The 25,384-nt window shown below is 41.4% G+C and overlaps 2 protein-coding genes across 9 annotated transcripts in view; one reads left to right on the top strand and one right to left on the bottom strand.

The window, feature by feature from the left end:
- Positions 1-731: 731 nt before the first annotated feature.
- HNRNPDL (heterogeneous nuclear ribonucleoprotein D like) lies at positions 732-8,566 on the bottom strand. 5 transcript variants are annotated; one of them, XR_004679184.1, is made up of 9 exons: positions 7,744-8,566; positions 6,777-6,945; positions 6,516-6,677; positions 5,905-6,036; positions 5,659-5,773; positions 4,941-5,111; positions 4,495-4,587; positions 4,019-4,123; positions 732-3,337 (listed from the first exon to the last, which is right to left on the bottom strand). XR_004679184.1 is itself a non-coding variant. In XM_035004674.1 (8 exons), the coding sequence occupies exons 1-7, from the start codon at positions 8,184-8,186 to the stop codon at positions 4,517-4,519; spliced, it is 1,263 nt and encodes a 420-aa protein (XP_034860565.1). In that variant the 5' UTR covers positions 8,187-8,566; the 3' UTR covers positions 732-4,123; positions 4,495-4,516. The 5 variants fall into 5 exon arrangements, 3 of the variants coding, with proteins under 3 accessions (XP_034860565.1, XP_034860566.1, XP_034860564.1); XR_004679183.1 differs by having other exon boundaries at positions 4,019-4,587; XM_035004674.1 differs by having other exon boundaries at positions 732-4,123.
- Positions 8,567-8,652: 86 nt separating this feature from the next.
- Positions 8,653-25,384, top strand: part of ENOPH1 (enolase-phosphatase 1) — a 40,261-nt gene continuing 23,529 nt past the window's right edge. For 2 of the 4 annotated variants that reach the window (XM_035004678.1, XM_035004679.1), the window contains exon 1: positions 9,348-9,425. Coding sequence is in view for 2 of the 4 variants with exons in the window: in XM_035004676.1 (XP_034860567.1) it covers positions 9,371-9,425; positions 22,681-22,748 (123 nt within the window). In the remaining 2 variants the exon portion in view is untranslated. Of the gene's footprint in view, positions 9,455-22,680; positions 22,749-25,384 lie in introns of all 4 variants that reach the window. The other 2 variants (XM_035004676.1, XM_035004677.1) reach the window with 2 other exon arrangements.

Here is a 25,384-nt window from a genome sequence, read left to right as displayed (position 1 = left end):
ATGAGTGTTGACCAGCCAACACACAAACACCCAAGTAGAGGACATCTGAAGAAACCTCTACCTGCAATTTCATGAAAGATAGCAAATTCAGTACATTTTAGTCAGTTACCATAAAAGCCAACAACCTCAAGAGCCTTTTAAACTAGGTGGCTTTCAAAGATGTAATTTCTCTGAAACTACACTTAAAATATTTATGTATAGACATGCATCTTTTCTTTTTTTTGGTCAGAATTCCTTTTTGGTTAGATTATCAAGAGATAACCACTACAGTAGCATAAGGAAACTTGTCTGCAAGATAGTGTTTCTCGCATACTTCTCATTTGTGTTGGCCTTTGACAAACCCAAACCTTAAAACATTGTTATTTGAAATTTCTACATTTAAAGTAACAAATCGGGAGTACACTGAATACCCTTTTTCAAACTACAAGTCAGTCCCAACACCCTCTGAGATGGATATACCTCCCCCCAAATGGAGGTACATCTTTTTTTTTGAAGATTGTCCAAAAGTAATCTTTATACCCAACATTGGGCTCAAACTTAAAACTCCAAGATCAAGGCACATGCTCCACTAAGCCAACCAGGTGCCCAAGGGGTACACCTCTTAAATGAGTACTGAAAGAATAAAACCAGATTAAGCTGCCACTTAAACATAAATCAAGTCTTCAGAATGTATATCACCCTGTAACCCCAGGAATGCACTATGCTCTACCCTAGTTTATAAAAAGCAGTGGTTGAGAAGTCAAAGGTGAATTTTTATTTTTTGCCATTCCACCAAAATTCGTTAAAATTCCACATCCAATTAAACTATTTCGAGACAAAAATACAAAACCCCAACTAACCCTAAAACAACCCATATTTTTATGACAGTATTTTCAAATGACTTCATAGAAGAGGTTAACAAAAAAATTGCAGTACACCTGCAGTGTCCTTGAATCACTTTTAATCAGTGAAACTTAGCATCCTGTGGTTGACATCCTAGCAAAAAGTCCTGGTAATGGGTAGTGATTAAATTTTCAGATATTAAAAATTAAGTATTAAAATTTACAATTAGCAAAAATCCAGTCCCTGTCACCATCAGGGAATGGAATAAAAGCTCTGCTTATCCACGTTAGTATCCCAACAGACATCTTAGTCTTAATCTTACAAACATAACTATGAGACTGCAGAATAAACGTTTCTATTATGAGTAACACCACACAGAACTCAGTCAAAACCATTCAGGAAGCACATTTAACAAGATACACAGGCTCAGATACACAGGACCTCAGAATCTCCACCCTCTCGCCTCCAATTAATTTGTCAAATTACTTAGTTCTAAATGAATACTTCAGGATGACACCTTGGTAACTATCGTTCATCCAAATGAAGTCCTACAGCTTAGCCTTGCTGTATTTAAAATTTACATCAGTTGGCACTCATAGAGCCTAAAATCTAAATTCAGATTAAGTCTTTAAATTAAGTCCAAAGCCCTTTGGGGAAAAAAAATGCATTCTTACTTTCAGTTCTTCATACATCTCAGACAATAATCTCTAGATGTAGTGTATTTCTTCAAAGTCATATATATCAAGACTTGATTGAAAAGTTTGGATTTTGTTTAAAAAGCCTTTATTCATTTTTGATCAGGGAAAGGACAATCTCAATGTCAACTTCTCACCTAATCATAAATTTGAACAGGATTCACTGCCTTAGAAGACACTGCGCCTACAGATTTTGACAACAACTTAAAATGAAAATCTCCCTTGTTCCCTAAGGTTGCATGTTGAAATAATAAACAGTCCCTTGCAATAACCAACATTGGTACTTGGCCTAGGTTTAAGGTCAAATAGCAAAACAGGAGCAAAAGGAGGCCAAGTGCATTGTAACTTGATAGCCAGCAAGTACAAACATCATTCAACAAAGAAAGTTGCAGGCACCAAATAAACAAAAGGCAGGTTCAACAGCATAAAAAAATTTACATTTGGTTGAAGGTGAAGTGAACTACTCTGCATGTGAACACCTATGCCAATCCTAGAGGGTAATGTGGAACCACAGAACACAAAACTTCAAAACCTTAAATCCAATTACACTGAATGTAAAATTCAAAACTTGAGTTTACCCAGGAAATTCTCCCAAATCTAGGGCTAAAACTGCTTTCTGATGCACCAGGAAGATATTTTAATGACTTGGTCACTTAGATTTGCACTGACATACATAAAATTTAAAGTATTCTTTTCCCTACTACTCCTTCCTATGTCCGAATCTGGGTATGCTTAACTACCCAGCTCATGCACTAATGCATTAAAAATGATGAAATCTACTACCATGACTTTTTCTAAGAACTCACATCACATTAACAGTTAACACCCAATATAGCTTCCTAAAAATGCCCCAATAGAAAACATTTTGTTCAGTTTGGTGCTTGCTGTGACAATACCAACAGAAGACAACTAATTCCCTCAGCCACTACTTCAAATACCTCAATCTAACTTTTGCTCAAATTTTAACCTCATACCTATCTGCCAAAATGCTTGTTAAAATTTAACTGTTTTAAACTGTAGCTCCTATACACAGTTTAACAGGGCCTTTTCCCTGGGTATATCTGGACATTTTAATCAAGAAAACAAAGTCATGGTATTATGATTAGCCAAAGCTCTTTCTAGCAGACCGCTGATTCTGATTTAGTCTATCTTTAATAAATGGCTTCCCAGAGACAGGAACAAAGCACAATCTTTTCTATTCATCAAAGGAGCTACCAACATGCTTTGTGCCAGAAAGGTGCACTTTTCCAAGACATAGTCCAGAAGATTCATGGTCTGCTAGAAAGCTTCCACTAATGACAACCCTAGGACAAGGTCTCCAGATATACAGAAAAGAAACGTTAAAGGTGTGATAGAAACCTCATTTAGCAGGGAAACGAAGCCTTAGATAGTATACATCTAACAAAAATGGGGAACAGGGGGACACTGTAGCTGGCTATTCATAAAGGACCACAGTTTCTCCCTATGGACCAATACTCCCTACAAAATAAACTGTGCCTTAATTATTGCTTATTTTAAATTACACTTTTACAGAGCTATTTAGTACCTGACGCAGAAAAACAATCACATAAGGAAGCATTTATTTGAGGTTTAACATGGAATCATACAAATAAAATTTGTATAAACACAAATCCACATCGAGTCATAACACAGATAGCAAAAGACAAAGTAAAAACAAAGAAAACTAATTGGCAGCTATATACAGTTGGACACAGTTGTGTCTTGTACACTAGAAAGTCTTTTACAAAATAATCTTAGATCAACAGAAGACCAATCTTCAATGTCGTCCTGCAAGATGGGTTAACTTTAGCAATCTCCTCCTAAAAACAAAAACAAAATAGCAATTAGATTTGTGCAACTCTGAAAGCTTTCAAAGGTCCATTTTCATGAATTGTTTTAAGTCCTCAATTTATTCTTTTCTTCAATAATTAAAGATCACATGCATGTTCAATGGCAAAATGTAATTTGGGTCATTAATAAATTCACCCTGGAGTTCCCAAATGATACTAAATTTAAATTTAGTTAAGGAATTGGGGAATGCAATCTTCCCATATTCACAGGTTGAACTGTGCTAGATTAAGGTCTACTAGAAATATCTCTAGTAAGCCAAAAAAACGCTCTTACAAAAATGGATTTCTAATAGGCTTATTATATTGTAAGACAACAAATTTCTGTGTGCATATGATCTTTAATTTATATCCCAGATTTTAAAGTTCTTGTTTTGGTTTGTAGATTTCACTATTAGCTATAAAAAGAAAAAGCAAGCATTAAATCTTAAAGAATGAACACTTAAAATGAGGCTCCACAATTGAAATACAACACTAAACAGAAGACCAAAATGATTAAGCTGTAAAAAGGCATTTATGTACTTTAACTCCTGTAAAAAACCATTTAAGTTAAGTTTAGACACTTAATCTTCAAAAAGATTAAAAAAGAAGCCAAAGTCTGAAGTTTTCCACTTTAATCTTTACGCTGGTACATGAAGTTGGAAGAGACCATACCACAGGACAGCGTTTTCTGGTGTATGCCTTGCGCTCTGCCCGCAACGTGCGACCCCCAGAGATAGACGTGGTCAGGGTGACACACGGCCTGCAATGAAGTTCCCGCTGGCGGGTACAAACAAGGTATAATGTCAGAGTTAGAAGACAACATTCTTGTTTTCCTTAAGTTGTACCCATTTCAGTACTTTACCTGTTAATAGTTCTAAAAAAGTTTAATTATTCCTCTAGACCACCTGGTACACAAAGCAAACAGAAAAACTCTTAAGTTTTTCTGTAGTACTAAAGAAAGTGAGATAAGACTTTAAAGTTAAAGATCTATAGACACTTTAGGCAAAACAGGCTCATAAAGCAATTAAAAAGTTAACAATTTAGTAAAAACAGACTACGTAATATTGTTTTTACTTATTTTTCATTTGTCTATTGATCTTTAAATTAAATTAGACATTTCCACTGGTTTCTTGTACTCGTACACACACCTGTTTTCTCCAACATCCTCCTTTAGTATGGCTGGTAATTGTTTTGGTGATTGCCACCCCCTCGAGACGCCTTGCCATAAGTGCTCTGTTGGCCTAGTTTGGAAACACACAAAAATTATATTAAGATAGTTTTCTACAAAATGGTTTCATTATAAGTACTTTATAAAGCCATTAAACATGTACAACTCTGAATGCCAAATGTTAAAATTATCAGATATCTTAAATAGGCATTATAAACTAGTCATGTATCACATATTCTAGAACATTTCTAACCACCCAAATTTTTACATTAGTATAATCACCCGGTAACGATCAAATGCCTAAAAGCTTAACTCCAACACTTCAAGAACGGAAAACCCACACACAAACAATTTCAGAATGGGATTGTACTTTTAACATGGAATTTTAATACCATTGGTTTATGAAATTAAGTTAAATATTCTTACCACTGTAGTCTGCATATCCCTGTCCATATCCATAGTTCCCATAGTTATACCCAGTATAATCATAGCCGCCATAGCCACTATAGTTTTGATCACCACCATAGGCACTATTGTAATTTCCATATCCTTGATCATAATAGTTATTAAATCCTTGGTTCCAGTTTTGGCCCTGACCTGAAACAATGCACAATGATTGTTAGATAACAACTTCTGGTCGGTCCCCAATCCTAACACAAAATGTTGTGTTCCTGTCTCTCACTCTGAAAATCTTAAACAAGTGGAATAAACATCTATATAGTCATTTGAGAAAGTTATTTTTCCAGTTGTCAAAAAGGGGCAGAAAGTCCAATTTGTTTGCCAATTATCAAGTTTCCTAAATTTAATGGAAAAATCAGAACAAAGGTGAAGACAAGTAGGCTGTTTAGTTTTAAAACAAGAACTCCTGTCCCCCAAAACCCAGCATGCCATGGTGTTTTCATGTAATCATAACTACATTAAATTGGCATTATTTTCCCATTAAAAAAGGACACTGTCAGAGGGACCATTCTTCGAAGAGGTGAAACCAGTAAACTAAGTAACCAAAACCCATCCACTAACTTGAGCATTTTTTATGTTGAAAATCTGGCTTTACTTTCTCATGGGCTTATTCCTATTTAGCAGTTTATAGCTTAAACCAAGGGGTCATTTTCAAAGGATTAAGTTCCAAAGAATGAAGCCTCACCTCGTCCACGACCCCTAGTACCACCTCGTCCACCAGCTGCAGCACCTCGTCCTCCCTTTTGTTGTTGCTGTTGCTGCCTGTATACCTCTTTGGGTTGTGCAACTTTGATTTCACACTATAAACACATTAAAACACCTTTTTTACTGAAATGTCAAGCCATTTTATTCTTCTCAAAACAAACTGAGAAATCTCGTCTGAAGAAAACCACCTTAAAATTTTCATTTAATAAGAGCAAAATGGCTTTACCTTCCCAGAACCAATTTGATGGTATCGGCTTTCTAACAATTTCTTTACTGGCTCTTCGTCTGTATATGTGATAAAACAAAATCCTCTTCTTTCATTTGTTTTTGTATCCATGGGAAGTTCAATATTTTCAATCTGAAACCAAGAAGCACACTCGAGATCATCCAGCAATGATAAAAACTACCAGAAGGTATTACAACACCAAAGGTCCCCGGTCCCCTTCAAGCGTCAATATAACATGCTGCACATTACTATAGTCAGATTGCTTCTGTATAAAAACTCATATTTTATTATCAACATCGCACCACAAAGGTTCATCTGTGAAGCAGAGAACAAAACTTAGTATTATTTTGTACCTAACAGATGCCACTAGTCAAGTCCAAACACTGACCACCCCAAAGCACCTGTGTTTTGGCCAAAGTAAATTAAGATGTTTATTTCCATCACAGGGCAGAAAAAACAGCAATTAAGGTACAGTGACTAGAAGGGACCTGAACAGTTAATTTAACTTCTTCCTCACCTGACAAATCAATTTGTTCTGTAAAAAGCTGGGGATTAACATTACATAAACACGCCAAGTATGAAACACATATAAACATAATCACACAGCGCACCTCTCCAAAGGCTCCAAAATATTCTTTAATTTGTTCTTCAGAAGTATCTGGGCTCAATCCACCCACAAAAACCTTTTTGGGAGGTTCTTTCCCTTTTAAAGCTTTGGCCCTTTTGGGGTCTATCAATTTGCCATCCAATTTGTGTTCTTTCAGTTCCAAAACCTAGAAGACAAATGTATTTAATTTGACAACATACAATCAAACCCCCAACTTGCAAAAAAAGCACACAGAAGCAGCACAATGCAAAGTACCTGCTCCTACCTTATCAACACTAGCAGCATCTTTGAAAAGCACAAATCCAAATCCTCTTGATCTTCCAGTCACTGGATCTGTTTTAATTGTACAGTCTACAACTTCCCCAAATCGAGACAAATATTCAGTCAGATCTTTCTTGCTTGTATCCCAGCTCAAGCCTCCAATAAACATTTTACTAGAAATAAAGTTATTTTTTAAAAAAAAGATTAGCAGCACCTCAAGGATTACTTCAGTTCTGGAATTATGTTTAACTACGAAATAACTGGGGGGGGGGCGTTTAGCCGTATATGCAAGTAATTCAATCCGTGTATACACATCACATATAAACAAAAGACCACAAATCCCCCCAAATTCCATCGAGGTCACTTATTCGAAACAGTGGACATTTTGCTCACCATACTGCATAATACGAAATTTAAGCGAGGCCAACCAAGTTAGTTCTACATTGATTTAGTATTAGAAATCCAACTTCCTAACCCGATCCCTCACAACTTCGGTCCACCCCCTTCCACAGCTGTCAAGGCTATGTTACACCTAAAAAACTCATAACGCGTTCTGGGGATCCGGGTACCAGTCACACACTGATTCCCAAACTAAGAATTCCCTAAACTCTCCCCAGTAAAACTGTGCGGGGGGCCCTAACACAGACACAATAAAAAGGCGGCGGCAGCTGCAGCATGTGGCGCAGCGAGGCCGGCCCCTCCCCCTCGGGCCCCACGCGGCGCCTGCGCACTCGGGACATAGACGCCGCCGCCCTCCTCCTCCAACTCCTCCGCCCTTCCCCCACCTTCCGCGGGCCTCTCGAGGCACCCCCTCCGTCTCCTACTTTCCTCTTCCCTCCAAGCTAGTGCGGCCCAGCGGGCACGCGGGGAATCGACCCGGGGCAAGAACCGGGGCAGCACGCGGCTCCCGAGGGATGAAGGGCGCGTGCGGCGCGCTGGGGGAGGGGGAAGAGAGGAGAAGCGTGCGGTACCCGTCATCCTGCTGATTCTTGCTCGCGTTGATCTTGGATCCCTCTGCGAATTCCTCTATGTTGCTGTACTCGTTCATATCCTCCATGGTGGCGGAGTTGTCGGCCGTGTGGTGCTGGCGCGCAGTCCGGGTCGCGGCAGCAGCGGCGGCGGAGCGTTGTATGGAGCTGGATTTAAAATGGCGGCGGAAGAGATCCGGGCGCCGCCTGCGCCCTCCCTTTATAGCCGCCCCGCCCGCCAATCGGGAGGGCTGCTGGGCGGTGACGTGGCGCTGGGCCCGGCGCGCCCCCTGCCGGGCGGAGCTGGGAGCGAGCGAAGGGAGGAGCGGGGCGAGCTGCCGCGGCGGCCGCGGCCGCCAATGGGAAAGGCTGCGGGAGGCTAAAGTAGCGGGAGCGGAGGGGAACAATGGCGGCGGCACATGGGAAAGCCGGGGCGGGACCTCCATCGCGGCCCTCCCGGTGAGGAGCGAGGTCGTGGGTGAGGGGACGCGGGCTTAAGATGAGAGAAGCGTCAGAAGAGAAAAACGAAGGGGCGAAAAGTCCTGGGGTCAAAAATCCCGAGCAGCGCCGTCGCAGGGCCACAGTCCCTCTTGTCTTGAGAGCCTTTGTCTCTGGCGTCCGGTCCAGCCCACTCCTAGCAAAGAGCCGTCAACCCCGCCTTTTTCCAAAGCCCTCGGTCCCCCAGTGCGGACTGCTGCGGTGGCGGCTGCTGCTATCGATTAGCACCGTGGCCGGGGTGCTCCGGAAAAAGGTGGACTGCGCCCGGCGCCGGCGGCTGAGACAGCGAGCGCACCCGCCCGCCCGTCTGCCGCGCGCACGCGTGTTTTGTCCTCGAGCTGGCTGGAACCAGCCGAACAGGAAGCGGGCGCGCGGCGGCCCCTCCGGGCAGCGGCGCGGCGCGGGTGCCTCTTCCGCTACCGCGGCAGGCGCGCGGGCCGAGGAGGGGCGGCGGGCCTCCCTAACCGATCGGCCGGAGCCCGGGCCAACGCAGTCAGGCAAACCAGTCCCGGCACGGCCTCTTTTGCTGGCTGAGGACGGGAGGAGGGGCGCGAGCCCGATCAGGTTACTGTAAATATGCAAAAGCGGAGGCAGTGGGCGGGGAGGGGGCTAGGTGCCGTAGAGGGCAAGGGGCACTCACATCCCCGGCGCGCCACTCGCGGGGCTCCCGTCTGCACGTGCCCCGGGCCTCTCCCGCTCGCTCAACCAGTCTGCGGAGAGGGCGCGCGCGCCCGCGCACCCGGCTCCCGCGTTCGCTTCTTTGTTCCCGCCCACGCGAGGCCCATTTTGACGGATCGGGTTCGAGGCTCTCTGGTGGCCAATCGGCGTCGACGCCTTTACCTCCCCCCACCCCCTCGGAACTCCGCGAAGGCCGCCCCTTTTCCCTGCCCACGTGGTCTCGGCCTCCGGCCCTAGGCAGCTAGGTAGTTCAGGGCGCCTGTGCGGCCGTCTTATCCACCTTCAGGGGCGCGGAGGTGGCCCTGTTCCTCGTGCTGCGGGACGCACGCGGCTGCCGGGTGGGAGGTTCTTGCGGGGCTGTCGGAAGCCCAGGACTGTGCTGGGGGCGCAGTGTGCGCCGCCCTCCGCCCTTCCTTCCAGTAGGCCGATTCCGGTAGTTGCATCCGGTAGGGAAATGGTCGTGCTTTCCGTGCCCGCCGAAGTCACTGTGATCCTGTTAGATATCGAAGGTACCACAACCCCGATTGCTTTCGTGAAGGTGAGGGGCGGAAGGGAGCGGGGAAGTGACTTGTGCTTAAAAGCAATTAAAAACATTTTTTTAAGTGTCGCATACCTTGTACCAGAGACATGAGGCGTAGGAGAGGCGGTGTGGCTTTGCACCCGCTGTGGGGTGGGGGGAAGTAGTGCGGCGGGTTGCGGGAATGGTTTTCCTCACCGTACTCTGTTCGTCCTCCCCAGTCCCTGCCCTTGGTTCAATGCAGATGGATGGGAAAGGGGTGGAGATGGTGGCGAAAAAGGGCGGAGGAGGGCAGATCCGCCCGGGTGGGGAGAGGGGACATGGGCGCCCCCCGCCGGCCAGGTATGCGCCCCGTCGCCCCGCAGGTGAGCGCCTGTTTGGCTCTGGGTTGGGCCCATCTAGGCGGCAGCCGCGATGGAGTGGTCCTGGAGGCTTCTAGTCCCGCAAAACGTAGACTGAAGTGTCAAGATGACTTTTCAGTTAGCCCTGGTATCTTGGGCCGTGGTGGTTACTTTTCGCCCCCTCCCACTCCTGCTATTAGTGTGCCGAACTGCACTCTTCATGTTATTGGGCTAGACACTGCGGAACGCTGTGCTGATTTATTAAGCTATAGAACAAACATGTCTAGATTCCGTTCATTTTCCTCTGAAAACCATGGAAACTTGAACCTCTTACCCATAGCCTCTATCCTAGCCTCTGTCACTATTAACCAAACAATTGTCTACACCTAATTCGTAAACTTATAGCTCTGCATTATAGCAGGGCTTTTAAAAAAATACCTGTATTCTATCAGTAGATATTAAATATTAATATAACTTTAAAAAGAATTCCTCGGGCCTAGTCTACGCTTTACTCGACTTATAGAGTTTTAAGATGAAAGCATTAACTAGGATAGTTAAACAATAGATATTGCAAATAATAGATATTGTTTACAATGTAGGGAAAACCCATCTTCCAACAAATTGAGCAGTCTGAGTTTAAAATTTTTTTTAGTTTTATTTTTAAAATTGCCTGTGAAGAATGATTTTTTTGATGTGGCTTATAATGTAAAATCAGTGTACACTTTTAGGACTCCAATATAACAACCACTTACAAATTTTTTAAAAGAATCACAGTACCATCTTAGCACAAGTTCTTAAGAAATCTAGTTTGACATTTTTTTCTGTTTTTAATCACACCAGAGGCCTCTGCAGAAATAGTCAGGATTGACCAAATGCTGGTAATGGAGTTGACTTATTTTTTCTTAATGACTGACAGAATAACCGCTTTCTCAGAGTTTTCAGAGAGAAAAGGATCCCTCATCTTTGTGGGTTATAGTTCACAGCTTATTTACTCCACCAGGAATAATGACAGGAGAGGTAGTGATGCGGCATAAGATCATGTACCATTTTGGAAAGTTGATTAGGGACTAGGATACCTCATGCAAATCAGTTTTGTAACAAAACATAGGTCCCTCTCCCACCTCTCCACTCCCCAGCCAATCCTTTCTTTTGCCAGATGACATTAGCCACTTCTTGAAATCTTCGTTATGGTAGATTTATCCTGACATCTTTCTGAGAGTTAAAATGTCTTCATGGCCTAAATAGATTTTTTTTTTTTGAGTTTGACACTGATCTATAGGTAAAGTCAAGGCAGCCTGCAAAAAATGATTTTGGGGGGTTTTGTTCATTTCTTTTTCTTTTTCTTTTTTTTTTTTAAAGATTTTATTTATTTATTTGACAGAGAGAGAGAGAGCGAGAGAGGGAACACAAGCAGGGGGAGTGGGAGAAGGAGAAGCACGCTTCCCGCGGAGCAGGGAGCCCGATGCGGGGCTCGATCCCAGGACCCTGGGATCATGACCTGAGCCGAAGGCAGATGCTTAATGACTGAGCCACCCAGGCGCCCCCATTTATTTTTCAAATTTAATTATGTTAATCACCATACATTACATCCTTAGTTTTTGATGTAGTGTTCCATGATTCATTGTTTGTGTATAACACCCAGTGCTCCATTCAGTACGTGCCCTCTTTAATACCCCTCACCAGGCTCACCCATCCCCCCAACCCCTCCCCTCTAGAACCCTCAGTTTGTTTCTCAGAGTCCATAGTCTCTCATGGTTTGTCTCCCCCTCTGATTTCACCGCCTTCATTTTTCCCTTCCTACTATCTTTTTTTTTTTTTTAACATGTAATGTATTATTTGTTTCAGAGGTACAGGTCTGTGATTCAACAGTCCTACACAGTTCACATCGCTCACCATAGCACATAACCCTCCCCAGTGTCTATCACCCAGCCACCCCATCCCTCCCACCCCCCACCACTCCAGCAACCCTCAGTTTGTTTCCTGAGATTAAGAATTCCTCATATCAGTGAGATCATATGATATATGTCTTTCTCTGATTGACTTATTTTGCTTAGCATAATACCCTCTAGTTCCATCCACATCATTGCAAATGGCAAGATTTTATTTTTTTTTTGATGGCTGCATAATATTCCATTGTATATATATACCACATCTTCTTTATCCATTCATCTGTTGATGGACATCTTGGCTCTTTCCATAGTTTGGCTATTGTGGACATTGCTGCTATAAACTGGGGTGCATGTACCCCTTCGGATCCTACATTTGTATCTTTGGGGTAAATACCCAGTAGTGCAATTCCTGGGTCGTACGGTAACTATTTTCAACTTTTTGAGGAACCTCCATACTGTTTTCCAGAGTGGCTGCACCAACTTGCATTCCCACCAATAGTGTAGGCAGGTTCCCCTTTCTCCGTATCCCCGCCAACATCTGTCATTTCCTGACTTGTTAATTTTAGCCATTCTTACTGGTGTGAGGTGGTATCTCATTGAGGTTTTGATTTGGATTTTCCTGATGACGAGCAATGTTGAGCACTTTTTCATGTGTCTGTTGGCCATTTGGATGTCTTCTTTGGAAAAATGTCTGTTCATGTCTTCTGCCCATTTCTTGATTGGATTCTTTGTTCTTTGGGTGTTGAGTTTAATAAGTTCTTTATAGATTTTGGATACTAGCCCTTTATCTGATAGTCATTTGCAAATATCTTCTCCCATTCTGTCAGTTGTCTTTTGGTTTTGTTGACTGTTTCCTTTGCTGTGCAAAAGCTTTTTATCTTGATGAAGTCCCAATAGTTCATTTTTGCTCTTCCCTTGCCTTCAGCGATGTTTCTAGGAAGAAGTTGCTGTGGCTGAGTTCGAAGAGGTTGCTGCCTGTGTTCTCCTCTAGGATTTTGATGGACTCCTGTCTCACATATAGGGCTTTCATCCGTTTTGAGTCTATCTTTGTGTGTGGTGTAAGAAAATGGTCGTTTCATTCTTCTGCATGTGGCTGTCCCAATTTTCCAAATTTTCCATTTGTTGAAGAGACTGTCTTTTTTCCATTGGACATTCTTTCCTGCTTTGTTGAAGATTAGTTGACCATAGAGTTGAGGGTCCATTTCTGGGTTCTCTATTCTGTTCCATTGATTTATGTGTCTGTTTTTGTGTCAGTACCATACTGTCTTGATGATTATGGCTTTGTATTAGAGCTTGAAGTCCGGAATTGTGATGTCACCAGCTTTGCTTTGCTTTTTCAACATTCCCCTGTTATTCAAGGTCTTTTCTGGTTCCATACAAATTTTAGGATTATTTGTTCCATTTCTTTGAAAAAAGTTGATGGTATTTTGATAGGGATTGCATTAAATGTGTAGATTGCTCATGAGCATGGAACGTTTTTCCATTTCTTTGTGTGTTCCTCAATTTCTTTCATGAGTATTTTACAGTTTTCTGAGTACAGATTCTTTGCCTCTGGTTAGATTGATTCCTAAGTATCTTATGGTTTTGGTGCAACTGTAAATGGGATCGACTCCTTAATTTTCTTTCTTCTGTCTTGTTGGTGGTGTATAGAAATGCCACTCATTTCTGTGCATTGATTTTATATCCTGCCACTTTACTAAATTCCTGTATGAGTTCTAGCAGTTTTGGGGTGGAGTCTTTTGGGTTTTCCACATAAAGTATCATATCATCTGCAAAGAGTGAGAGTTTGACTTCTTCTTTGCCGATTCAGATGCCTTTCATTTCTTTTTGTTGTCTGATTGCTGTGGCTAGGACTTCTAGTACTATGTTGAATAGTAGTGATGATAGTGGACAACCCTGCTATGTTCCTGACCTTAGGGGGAAAGCTCTCAGTTTTTCCCCATTGAGAGTGATATCAGCTGTGGGTTTTTCATAGATGGCTTCCCCTCTATCCTACTACACTCTGAAGAGTTTTAATCAAGAAAGGATGCTGTACTTTGTCAAATGCTTTTTCTGCATCTATTGAGAGGATCATATGGTTCTTCTTTCTTTTATTAACGTATCACATTGATTGATTTGCAGATGTTGAACCAATCTTGCAGCTCAGGAATAAATCCCACTTGGTGGTGGTGAATAATCCTTTTAATGTACTGTTGGATCCTGTTGGCTAGTATTTTGGTGAGAATTTTTGCATCCATGTTCATCAGGGATATTGGTCTGTAATTCTCCTTTTTGATGGGGTCTTTGTCTGATTTTGGAATCAAGGTAATGGTGGCCTCCTAAAATGAGTTTGGAAGTTTTCCTTCCATTTCTATTTTTTGGAACAGTTTCAGAAGAATAGGGATTAATTCTTCTTTAAATGTTTGGTAGAATTCCCCTGGGAAGCCATCTGGCCCTGGGCTCTTGTTTGTTGGGAGATTTTAGATTACTGCTTCAATTTCCTTAGTGGTTATAGGTCTGTTCAGGTTTTCTCTTGCTTCCTGGTTCAGTTTTGGTGGTTGATACATCTCTAGGAATGCATCCATTTCTTCCGGATTATCTAATTTGCTGGCATATTGTTGCTCATATGTTCTTATAATAGTTTGTATTTCTTTGCTGTTGGTTGTGATCTCTCCTCTTTCATTCATGATTTTATTTATTTGGGTCATTTCTCTTTTCTTTTGATGTCTGGCCGGGGGTTTATCAATCTTGTTAATTCTTTCAAAGAACCAGCTCCTCGTTTCATTGATCTGTTCTGCTGTTCTTTTGGTTTCTATTTCATTGATTTCTGCTTTGATCTTTATTATTTCTCTTCTCCTGCTGGGGTTAGGCTTTATTTGTTGTTCGTTCTCTAGCTCCTTTAGGTGTAGGGTTAGGTTGTGTGTTTGAGACCTTTCTTGTTTCTTGAGAAAGGCTTGTATTGCTATATACTTTCCTCTTAGGACCGCCTTTGCTGCATCCCAAAGATTTTGAACAGTTGTGTTTTCATTTTCATTTGTTTCCATGAATTTTTTTAATTCTTCTTTAATTTCCTGGTTGACCCATTCATTCTTTAGTAGGATGCTCTTTAGCCTCTATGTATTTGAGTTCTTTCTGACTTTCTTCTTGTGATTGAGTTCTAGTTTCAAAGCATTTTGGTCTGAAAATATGCAGGGAATGATCCCAGTCTTTTGGTACCGGTTGAGACCTGATTTGTGACCTAGGATGTGATCTATTCTGGAGAATGTTCTATGGGCACTAGAGAAGAATGTGTATTCTGTTGCTTTGGGATGGAATGTTCTGAACATATCTGTGAAGTCTGTTTGGTCCAATGTGTCATTTAAAGTCTTTATTTCCTTGCTGATCTTTTGCTTAGATGATCTGTCCATTTCAGTGAGGGGGGTGTTAAAGTCCCCTACTATTATTGTATTGTTGTCGATGTGTTTCTTTTTGTTATTAATTGGCTTATATAGTTGGCTGCTCCCACGTTAGGGGCATAGATATTTACAATTGTTAGATCTTCTTGTTGGATAGACCCTTTAAGTAGGATATAGTGTCCTTCCTCATCTCTTATTACAATCTTTCGTTTAAAATCTAATTTGTCTGATATAAGGATTGCCACCCCAGCTTTTTTTTTGGTGTCCATTAGCATGGTAAATGGTTTTCCACCCCTTCACTTCAATCTGGGGATGTCTTTGGGTCTAAAATGAGTCTCTTGCAGGCAGCATATCAATGGGTCTTGTTTTTTTTATCCAGTCTGATACCCTGTGTCTTTTGATTGGGGCATTTAGCCCATTTACATTCAGGATAACTATTGAAAGATATGAATTTAGTGCCATTGTATTGCCTGTAAGATCACTGTTATTGTATATTGTCTGTGTTCCTTTCTGGTCTTTGTTGCTTTTAGGCTCTCTCTTTGCTTAGAGGACCCCTTTCAATATTTCTTGTAGGCCTGGTTTTGTGTCTGCAAATTCCTTTAGTTTTTGTTTGTCCTGGAAGCTTTTTATCTCTCCTATTTTCAGTGACAGCCTAGCTGGATATAGTATTCTTGGTTGCATATTTTTCTCATTTAGTGCTCTGACTATATCATGCCAGTCCTTTCTGGCCGGCCAGGTCTCTGTGGATAGGTCTGTTTCTAGTCTAATGTTTCTACCGTTGTAGGTTACAGATCTCTTGTCCCGAGCTGCTTTCAGGATTTTCTCTTTGTCTCTGAGACTCGTGGGTTTTACTATTAGATGTCGGGGTGTTGACCTATTTTTATTGATTTTGAGGGGGGTTCTCTGTGCCTCCTGGATTTTGATGCCTGTTTCCTTTCCCAAATTAGGGAAGTTCTCTGCTATAATTTGTTCCAATATACCTTCTGCCCCTCTCTTTCTTCTTCTGGGATCCCAATTATTCTAATATTGTTTCATCTTATGGTATCACTTATCTCTCAAAATTCTGCCCTCGTGATCCAGTAGTTGTTTATCTCTTTTTTTCAGCTTCTTTATTCTCCATCGTTTGGTCTTCTATATCACAAATTCTCTCTTCTGCCACATTTATCCTAGCAGTTAGAGCCTCCATTTTTGAGTGCACCTCATTAATAGCTTTTTTGATTTCGACTTGGTTAGATTTTAGTTCTTTTATTTCTCCAGAAAGGGTTTCTCTAGTATCTTTCATGCTTTTTTCAAGCCCAGCTAGTATCTTTATGATTGTCATTCTAAACTCTAGTTTGTACATCTTACTAATGTCCGTATTGATTAAGTCCCTGGCAGTTGGTACTGCCTCTTGTTCTTTTTTTTTTGAGGTGATTTTTTCCGTATTGTCATTTTGCCCAGAGGAGAATAAATGAATGAGAGAACAAAATGCTAACAGGGTAACAATAACCCCAGAAAAATATACACTAAACAAATCAGAAGAGACCTGAAACCGGGGGGAAAGAAAGGGAAAGAAAGAAAAAAGAAAAAAAAAGAAAAAGATAAAAAAAATATGATCAAATATGATCAGGCTGGTGAATCGATCAGTGCCACACATTAAATTTTGGGCTTATTTTGGTCTGTTAGAAGAAACTGCCTCCCAAAATTTTAAAGAAAAAAAATATATATGTTCAAAAATAAGGGTAAATACGATGAAGGGATGAAATATGATTGTAAAGATGAAAATTATAAGAGCTTATAAAAGGAATTGATAATATAAGAGGTTGGTTGAAGAAAGAAAGAAGAGAAATTAAAAAAAAAGAAAAAGGAGAGAATGTGATCAGGCAGGAGACTAGAACAAAGCCATACACTAGAGACTTAGGGTATATTTTGGTCTGTTAGAAGCAACTGTATCCCAAAATTTTAAAGACAGAACAACTTATATATACATACCAAAAATAAAGGTCAAGTACTATGAAGGGTTAGAATATGACTCTAAAAATGAAAAACAAAAAAGATTTTTAAAAAAGGGATTGATAAGATGTTGGTTGAAAACGGGAAAAAGAAAAATTCAAAAAAAATAGAAAAAGAAAAAATAAAGATAATTAAAAAAATTAACTTTGAAAGACTAAAGAATCAGGGGGAAAAAACCATGAATTCTATGTGCAGTATTCCCCTAGCACTGGAGTTCTGCCGTTCTCATTGATCCGTAAACTTGGTCTTGGCTGGCTGTTCTTGCTGATCTTCTGGGGGAGGGGCCTGTTGCTGTGGTTCCCAAATGTCTTTGCGGGAGGCGGAATTGCCCCGCCCTTGCCCGGTCTGGGCTAAGTAATCTGCTTGGTTTGCTCTCCTGAGCTTTTGTTCCCTGCAAGCTGTCCGTAGAGCTTTGGAGGACGAGAGTGAAAATGGTGGCTTCCCAATCTCCGCCCCGGAGGAGCCTAGAACTCGGGGCCCGACTCCTCAGTGTGCCTCCAGAGAAAAGCAGTCAGTCACTCCCGTCTCCCCGGTCTCCGGCCACACTTTGTGCTCACCCGGCCTGTTACCACGCATTTCTATCTCTGGCACACGACCCCGTGTGGAGTCTCCAAACCCAGCAGATCCCTGCGGTGCGCTCCCGCGCCACTCCTCCCGGAGGAGGAAAGGGAGTCTCCCCGGATCTGCCACTTGTTGGGTCCCTCCTGGAGAAACAGTGGCCGGACTGTGCCACCGATCACGGTTTATGGCAACCCCGAGCTGAGAGCCCGCACCTCGGCTCAGTCTCTGCAGCCGGCTTCCCCGCTCTGATACGTGGGAGCTCTGCCACGCTGAGGCACCCCCGGTCTTTCTGTGATCCCGAGGGTCCTGAGACCACATTGTCCCATGATGGTTCCACCCCCCGCTTAGCCACTGGAGCGACGTCCCTCAGCGGAGCAGACTTCTAAACTTTCCAATTTTGTGCTCCATGGCTCTATCACTTGCCAGAAGCAGCTGACAGAGGCCCCCTCCCCCCGCCGTCTATCCTCCGAATATCGCCTCGGATTCACTTCTCCGCATGTCCTACCTTCCAGACAGTGGTCGCTTTTCTGTTCAGAGAGTTGCTACTATTCTTTTCTTCAATCTCCTGTTGAGTTTGTAGGTGTTTAGAATGGTTTGATCCCTATCTAGCTGAATTCCTGGGACCAGACGAAATTTAGGTCTCCTACTCCTCCGCCATCTTGCTCCTCGAGATTCGGTTTTGTTTATTTTTTAAAATTTATTTTTTTTAATTTAAATTCAAGTTAGGGTATTACTAGTTTCAGGGTAGAGTTTAGTGATTCATCAGTTGCATATAACACCCAGTGTTCATTTCAGGGGTTTTGTTTAAAGGATGGTTTCTTGTGCTTTGTCCTGTAATCTATTTTTATTTTATTCACATTAATTATTAATCTGTTATAATCTAATAAGCTATTATTAATTTGTTACAGATTAGTTTTTCAAAACTGATGTTTCCACAAGTATATTCAGAAGAACGTTAAGTCTATGTGGATATATATAGTAATTTTGCAAAAAAGGATTCCATTATTAAGTGCACTTTTGGGAGATGTTAGGATATACATATTCAACTGGTTTCTTTATTGCACAACTTCTCAGAGCCTTTATATCATACACATACATGCACACATATGCTTAATGAGTCTTCAAGAGAGTGACATTTCACAAATTTACTTGAACAAAAAACTTTTAGCAGAGTATGTCAAGGATTAATCTTTTTTAAAAAACACCTTTAAAGAGATACTAAATCATATCCTTCTTGAATCTCTGAGCATGGAGGTGGGAATTGGGAGATGTTTGTTCTACTTTGGACCTTATAAGTCACATCAGGTGTGTGGAACATATAGCCCTACTTCCTGTGGAAACAAGCATCGAGTACTATATATATATATGTGACTTGTATACTTGACTCATTCTCAAACTCTGTGAGGTGTGTGTGCATTGTCCACGTTTTACTCATAGGAAACTAAGATTCTTAAAAATTGAACAGTATGACTGGAATTTGAACCCAAATTGCCTGCCTGAGAAGCTCTTACTCTTTACATTATTACACTTGACCTCTAAAGTGGAAACCACAGTGCTTGTTCTCTGTCTTTGCTTGGCTTCTGTATATGTTAAATGACCCAGTTGATATGAGAAAACTTGAATCAACCTAAAGTACCTTAAAAGGATATGGTAACAAATTTCAGTTTATATATATATATATATTTTTAAAGATTTTATTTATTTATTTGACAGAGAGAGACACAGCGAGAGAGGGAACACAACCAGGGGAGTGGGAGAGGGAGAAGCAGGCCTCCCGTCGAGCAGGGAGCCCAGTGTGGGGCTCGGTCCCAGGACCCTGGGATCATGACCTGAGCTGAAGCCAGGCGCTTAACCGACTGAGCCACCCAGGCGCTCCCAAATTTCAGTTTATACTACCTCTTGCTGATAGGTTTAGTAGTGAAGCCTTGAGCCACAGTAACTATAGTTGAGTCTTTATTTGGAGATTTGGTTCTCTAGTCAGTGTATACTTTGAAAATTGAATATGTCAGAAATTGCCCTAGAAAGACTCTTAGGAAGTATTCCTCTTTGGAGACTGATTTCCATTTTTCAGTAAGCCATGCATTAATTTTTCCTTTAGGTTGGAAACATATCCCTGCTTCTTCCCTGGGACATCAGAGGAAGTAGTTGGTTTGGGATTTGGTGATATAAATGAAAAAATACGTTGTGTCAAACATTAGCCTCATACTGTGCCACTCACACTGTAAGAGACACTGGGGAACTTAAACTATTCCACTGGGGAACAGAACACCGCATTGAGTGCAATAACACAGATTGCCAGCACTGACTATGGTTATTTTTTCCTTTCCTCCTTTTTTTTTGGTCTGAGCACTTACAGTTAAATGTGTATATGATGCCCCTTAACTATATAACACGAACAGTCTGGGATATCTCATGGGATCCCCTAGAACCCTCTCAGTCTGGGAAGTGGTCTCTGGACAGCTTGCTGCTCTTTCGCGACGTGCCTCAGCCCTTCTGTGTCAGACAATAAAAAACAATGGTTTTATTTACCAGCTGTTATATCTTATTTTCTCTGAGTCATAGAGTTGTCAAATTTCTGGAACAGGAGGGGCTCCTAGCTAGGATCATGCAGTGAATGTTGCAACCAGCTAATTAATTTCTCATGAATTGATGCCTGGAGGGAGGTCCTATATGAGGTCATCCTAACTGGTTGGGAGCACAGCAGCTCTTGAGCCCCGCTTTCAGTTGCATATAACACCCAGTGTTCCCTGTGCATTTGAATCCTCAGCCTCCAGCCCTGCCCCTCACTGCAGGACATATGCTTCTGGAGTTGGTTTTCTTTTCACGTGCTAATTCTGATCCTTGTACAGTGCTGATCTCCCAGCACTTTTTGGTCATGTACACCATCAACAGAATTGGAGCAGGCAATAGAATTTATAAATTGTGGGGGCGCCAAATGTAAATATGTTTGCCTCAATGTGGTTAAGTCAGTTGAGTGTCTGACTCCTGATTTTGGCTCAGGTCATGATCTCAGAGTCATGGGATCAAGCCCCACATCAGGCTCTGAGCTCAGCAGGGAGTCGGTTGGGATTCTCTCCCTCTGCCCCTCTTCTCTCTCTCTCTCTCTCTCTCTCTCGTAAATAAATATTTTTTAAAAAGTATTTATAGGGTGCCTGGGTGACTTAGTCGTTAAGTATCTGCCTTCGACTCAGGTCATGATCCCAGGGTCCTGGGATTGAGCCCACATGGGGCTCCCTGCTCAGCAGGAAGTCTGCTTCTCCCTCTCCCATTCCCTCTGCTTGTGTTCCTGCTCTCGCTATCTCTCTGTCAAATAAAATCTGTTGTTGTTTTTTTTAAAGATTTTATTTATTTATTTGACAGAGAGAGAGAACAAGTAGGCAGAGCGGCAGGCAGAGGGAGAGGGAGAAGCAGGCTTCCCGCCGAGCAGGAGCCTGATGCGGGGCTCGATCCCAGGACCCTGGGATCATGACCTGAGCTGAAGGCAGACGCTTAACGGCTGAGCCACCCAGGCGCCCCTCAAATAAATAAAATCTTAAAAAGAATTTATAAATTGTGTATACATACTATTATTATTATGTTACATTGAAATTTGAAGATGAGATTAGAATAATAAATGTGAACAAACGTTATACTCTCTTCCCTTACCCCATTGAATCATCTTGCATGCCCCATGGAGTCACCACTTGAATTTTGTCCGTGGTGTTGTAATATTCATTTTCTAACTTTGTACCTTGTATTATTCCGGTGTGTTTAGTCTGTTAGCCTATGAAATAACACCGTCACTGGTTATCCTGTCAGGAACCTTCAACTATTGTTTCTGGGTTTGGAGAAAATTATCCTCTTTTTTTTGAAAATACTCTTGAATTTGGTGGCTTTCCTGTTGTTATGTGTTGACATGTGCATGTAACATGTACATGCAACAACAGTTGAGGTGGTTCTGTTCTACAGGGTCACTGAGAACCCCATATTAGCAAGAAATGACTCCTTGCCCCTAAAGAAAATACAGGGCTTGGTTCCTGTGAGCCTCTGGTCACAACATTTCTGTGAACTGATCAATATGTAACCTTGTCTTATGTGTGTTTCTGTTTCCCTTATTTAATATATATTGTTGATTGATTAACATTGAGCTCACAGCCAGTGGTACTGTAACTCTGCTTTAACGAAGCCTATCTAAACACATGTATTTTCTCCCTAAGGCCCAGCAGTTTCTTGTGCTCAGGACCACTAGGCAGCACTTCAGCATTTTGCTTGGGGGCCATTTTGAAGTGCAAAATCATCAACAGAAGGCACAAAATGCAAAAAATATGGCACTACATAGACTCTGAAAAGGATGTTTGTTTAAACTACAAGAGGTGAAATAAGGCATATTGTCACTTTGTGCTGGGAATGTGTACAATGAAGTGTTTACAGATTTTTGCCACATGCACATGTACTTATTTCTGAATGATGAGCAAACTGCAGCAAGTATTTTGCGGTTACAAATAAGTTTTAGTGAGTAGGAGAATTTGCAAGTATGGAATGCACCAATAATGAGGACTGACAGTATAGAGTAGTAGTTACATGTATGGGCTTGGACGCTATACCGGTCTGGATTAGCATCCTGGCTCCTCTCTATGTGTTTTATGGCAAGTTAATGTCTCTGAGGGTAGGTACATATTTCCTCAGCTGTATTATGGGGATATCTACCTCATAAGGCTATTATGGACATTTAATGGGTGCTTAGCCCTTAAAAAAAAAACTTTGTAAAATGAATGAATATGTTTACGTCAATATTTCATCTACCATTCCAATAAATCTTGTTAGGGAATAGTGGGCAGGGGACATGTTTTTCATCTATGCCTTAGGAAAACTTTGTGCTTGAGAATAAAATCTTGGTAATAATTAAGAAGATCCCGTTCACTGAAAATATGAATCTGATTGGGATTTTTGCCCCTAAAATATTTTAAGTGGGGGCATGGTGGGTCCCCTAGCCAAAGGCTCTTTATAGCTGTGCTTCTCAGACTTGAGTGTATATACAAATCATTTAGGGATCTTGCTAAAATGTAGTTTCTGATTCAGGAGATCTGGAATGGGACTTGAACTTTTCACAGGTGCCCAGATGCTGCTGCCTTGCTGCTCCCCGTACCACACTTCAAGTATTGAGGCTTCATACACATTTGTAAGTCATACCTATATGTAGGCCTGTTAGCCCTGCTTTTTTCTAATGGTTCATTTCATATGATAAAGTAGACCAAGCAAGAGAGTATAGATGAATTAGAGGAGATCTCCATCAACATTAACAGAACCACGACCTCTTAGAGGTTAAGTTAGTTGGTTATGGAGAGAACAAGGTAATGCAGTAAGCCTGGTAGACAACAAAGCATTATACGAGTGGCCACTTCCCAGCTTTAGCAAATCATCTTCCAGAACTGAAGTGTAAAGAAAGCAGAAGCACTGTTCGTTCTTCAGGGACAAAAAGAATGTTAGCAAGGAGTTATGTGTACTTACAGGACCAACTAGATAGTACACTTGAATGTTTATTTAATTGAATGTGTATGTACGATAGGGACCTGCGTAATAAGCTTTTGGGATAGTATCCTGGCAGATGGGCAGGTAAATAGTGCTTTGCTAAACCTGTTGTATTAGTTTCCCATGGTTGCTGTAACAAAATTACCACAGACTTAGTGGTTTAAGACAATACAGACTTACCGTGTTACACTTCTGGAGGGTCAACTCTGAAATGGATCTCTCTGAGTTAAAATCAAGGTGTTGGGGGGGTTGTGTCCCTTCTGAAAATTTTAGAAAATTCTAGAAAAATTTCCCTGCCTTTCCCACTTCTAGAGGCTGCCCACATTTCCTGGTTCATGGGCCTTTCCTCTGTCTTCAGAGCCAGCAGCATAGCATCTTCAGGCCAGTCTCTCACTCTCTGAGTTTCCTACTTCTCTTTACCTTTAAGGATCCTTGTAATTATATCAGGCCCAACCACATCATTCAAGGATAATCTTCCCATCTTGATTCTTAATTTAATCATGCCCACAGTACTTTTGCCATATAAAGTAACATTCACAGGCTTTGGGATTTAGGATATGGCTATCTGAGAGTGGGGGAATTTTCCCTTCTACCATGTTTAATTAGCATAAACATTTCTAATAGATGCCTTTATAGGTTCTAGGCTACATAGGAATTAGAATTTATAATGGTTCCACTTTTGTTTTGAAATTTGTCAGTAATGGTGTTGGATGCAATCTATAATATTTTCTTTAAGACTTATAATATTTTCTTTAAGATATGACAGATTTTTATTTTTATTTTTTATTTATTTATTTATTTTTTAAAGATTTTATTTATTTGAGACAGAGAGAATGAGATACAGAGAGCATGAGAGGGAGGAGAGTCAGAGGGAGAAGCAGACTCCCTGCCGAGCAGGGAGCCCGATGCGGGACTCGATCCCGGGACTCCAGAATCATGACCTGAGCCGAAGGCAGTCGCTTAACCAACTGAGCCACCCAGGCGCCCAAGATTTGACAGATTTTTAAATATATTATTAATATTTTTGTATATAAATTCTATATATATTATGTAAATATGAATGTATATTATATATTTTTATATATATCTGCTTATATACTTTTCCTGGGGTTGGTTTAATATTTTTTGAGATACAATTTATTTTAAAACACTTTTAGAAATGAATAATGTATTCTTGATTGTTTAACGATGGTTGTAATTTTATAATTCTTTTATAGTTCAGTATATTTTAGGGGATAATAATTGAGAAATATTGAAGTTGACATTTCTTTCTCATGAAAACTGCTATGTTAATTTTATGGTCTTTTAGGAAGAGAGCTTGTGCTGTCTGATAGTATATCCCAACTCGGTTAAACATCCATTTGATAAGTATTGCGTCTAATGTTTTCAGCACTGAGAGGTATATTATGCTCATTCTGCCCTCAATAGGAAACTGCTAGAAGACAACCCTCAAGGGACAGCAAAACTTCCTTCTACCTGTGCTGTTTATTATTGACACCTGCAATTGAGTCATGTTCCCGGTCTTCATTCACTCTATGAACTTATTAGGCTTTTTCACCTGCAAGGATGAGGTTATAGGATCTGTTGTGCTTATGAAGTGGTGATGAAGATTGAATGAAGTGAATGCAAAAGCCTCTGAAAATTATAAAGCTCTGTGGAAACACTGATTATAATGCAAGAAGTACCAGACTAATACAGAAAGTGCTTGTGAAGGGTCAGTAAGGAAAACGGGGAACTAACATTTAGTGAAACCCACCTGCTCCACATTTTTTCCCACCACGATACCTCCACCTCTGCTCCTTATGACCCTAGTCAAAAATATGGTAAGAATGAGACCCAGAACATGTCTAATCTCAAAGAATCTGTGGAAGCATTGAAATGGCAGGACTGTCTTGATAAGTTGCTATTGGTGATTTGCTTCACATTCCCCCAAACCTTCCCCGTTGCTTAATACTGTCTCCCAAAGGGAGATAGACCCATGGTGGTATGTGAGCAGAATTTTGTTGATTCAGCCAGAAACAAAGGGAAGAGCCTTTGGAGAATCATTATATTGGGTCTGAGTATATCAAGTGGATGGAAAGCACCACCAGCCTATATTTCTGGTCTCTTATTCTAGAACCTTTTGTGTCATGGCACTTGCATGATCTTTCCTTCCCTTCTGTCACATCTGTTTGAATACCTATCATGTGCCGGTCTCTGCTAGGGATCCCAAATCCTTAAGACCCAGCCATCACCCTCCTGGAACCTGGTAAGGAGGACAGGTACATAAATAGGTTGTCTTTGCAC

The sequence above is a fragment of the Mirounga leonina genome, unplaced genomic scaffold, assembly GCF_011800145.1.
Source record: "Mirounga leonina isolate KUSES-001 unplaced genomic scaffold, KU_Mleo_1.0 Mir_129, whole genome shotgun sequence".
In the NCBI taxonomy this organism is placed as follows: Eukaryota; Metazoa; Chordata; class Mammalia; order Carnivora; family Phocidae; genus Mirounga; species Mirounga leonina.
Note: the sequence above shows the minus strand (reverse complement) of the source record. Positions and strands in the feature narration are given on the sequence as shown.